Source organism: Pterocles gutturalis, unplaced genomic scaffold, assembly GCF_000699245.1.
Source record: "Pterocles gutturalis isolate BGI_N339 unplaced genomic scaffold, ASM69924v1 scaffold11443, whole genome shotgun sequence".
Taxonomy (NCBI): Eukaryota; Metazoa; Chordata; class Aves; order Pterocliformes; family Pteroclidae; genus Pterocles; species Pterocles gutturalis.
In genome coordinates this window covers 12,230-13,008 of record NW_010125651.1, presented here as the reverse complement: position 1 = coordinate 13,008, position 779 = coordinate 12,230, and the positions used below count along the sequence as shown (strand labels likewise).

Sequence of the window (779 nt, the reverse complement as noted above, 5' to 3'; positions counted from 1 at the left end):
CTCCAGCAAATGCCACCTGAGATAAATATTCAGCATTTTTGTTCATGCACTGGAAGAAGAATTCAAACATTTTGTCCATGACATATGCAAAATAACTAATAGTTCTGATCTAGTATTAACAGTAAATATAGAACCTTAAACTTCACTGCAGTATATTAATATATATGATTTTAAGTACTGAACTGGAAAGACAACCCTTTTTTTTCTTTAAAAAAAAAGCTTTGTTCAGAATGCAATATTTACATTGTCCTTTGACCAACACTTACATTTTTACACAATACATTTGGGCTACGGACACACAGTAGCAAAAGGCTGTGTGGGCCACCTTTACACACAGCTCACTCGTTCGCTTACAACATTACAGCTGTTTATGGAGAGCTCTGAAGTCCCTGGTTGCATTTCGAGGCCCTCCTCAGCTTCATCCAGTTCCATGCTATTGAGTTCATTGCCATTTCGATAACTAGTTAAAGTCAGATCTTTCCCATATAAAGCTGTTGAAGCAACATTCAGACACTGATTCTGCCGCAGTGCTGATTTTTTACTGGTCTTGTATTGGCAGCGGATGTAATTGGAAAAAGCCCTGCGATATGTTTTATTAAAGAGTGTGTATACGAGGGGATTAATCCCAGAGCAAACATACCCCACCCAAACAAACACATCAAGGAGTTCACTCAAGAGGTCTTTATCGCATGCTTCCTTGCAAAGGACAGACATGACATTAGTGATGAAAAATGGGCACCACATGATGAGGAACAAAAAGAAGACAATGCCCAGGACCT

At 38.9% G+C, this 779-nt stretch overlaps 1 protein-coding gene across 1 annotated transcript in view; it reads right to left on the bottom strand.

Annotated features, from left to right (window-relative positions):
• Window positions 1–327: 327 nt before the first annotated feature.
• Window positions 328–779, bottom strand: part of LOC104465557 (5-hydroxytryptamine receptor 2A-like) — a gene marked incomplete at its 5' end in the record, with an annotated part of 10,925 nt that continues 10,473 nt past the window's right edge. Inside the window, 1 exon segment of the mRNA XM_010078651.1 lies at window positions 328–779. This exon segment is cut by the window's right edge and continues 31 nt beyond it. Within this exon segment, the coding sequence (XP_010076953.1) occupies window positions 328–779 (452 nt within the window).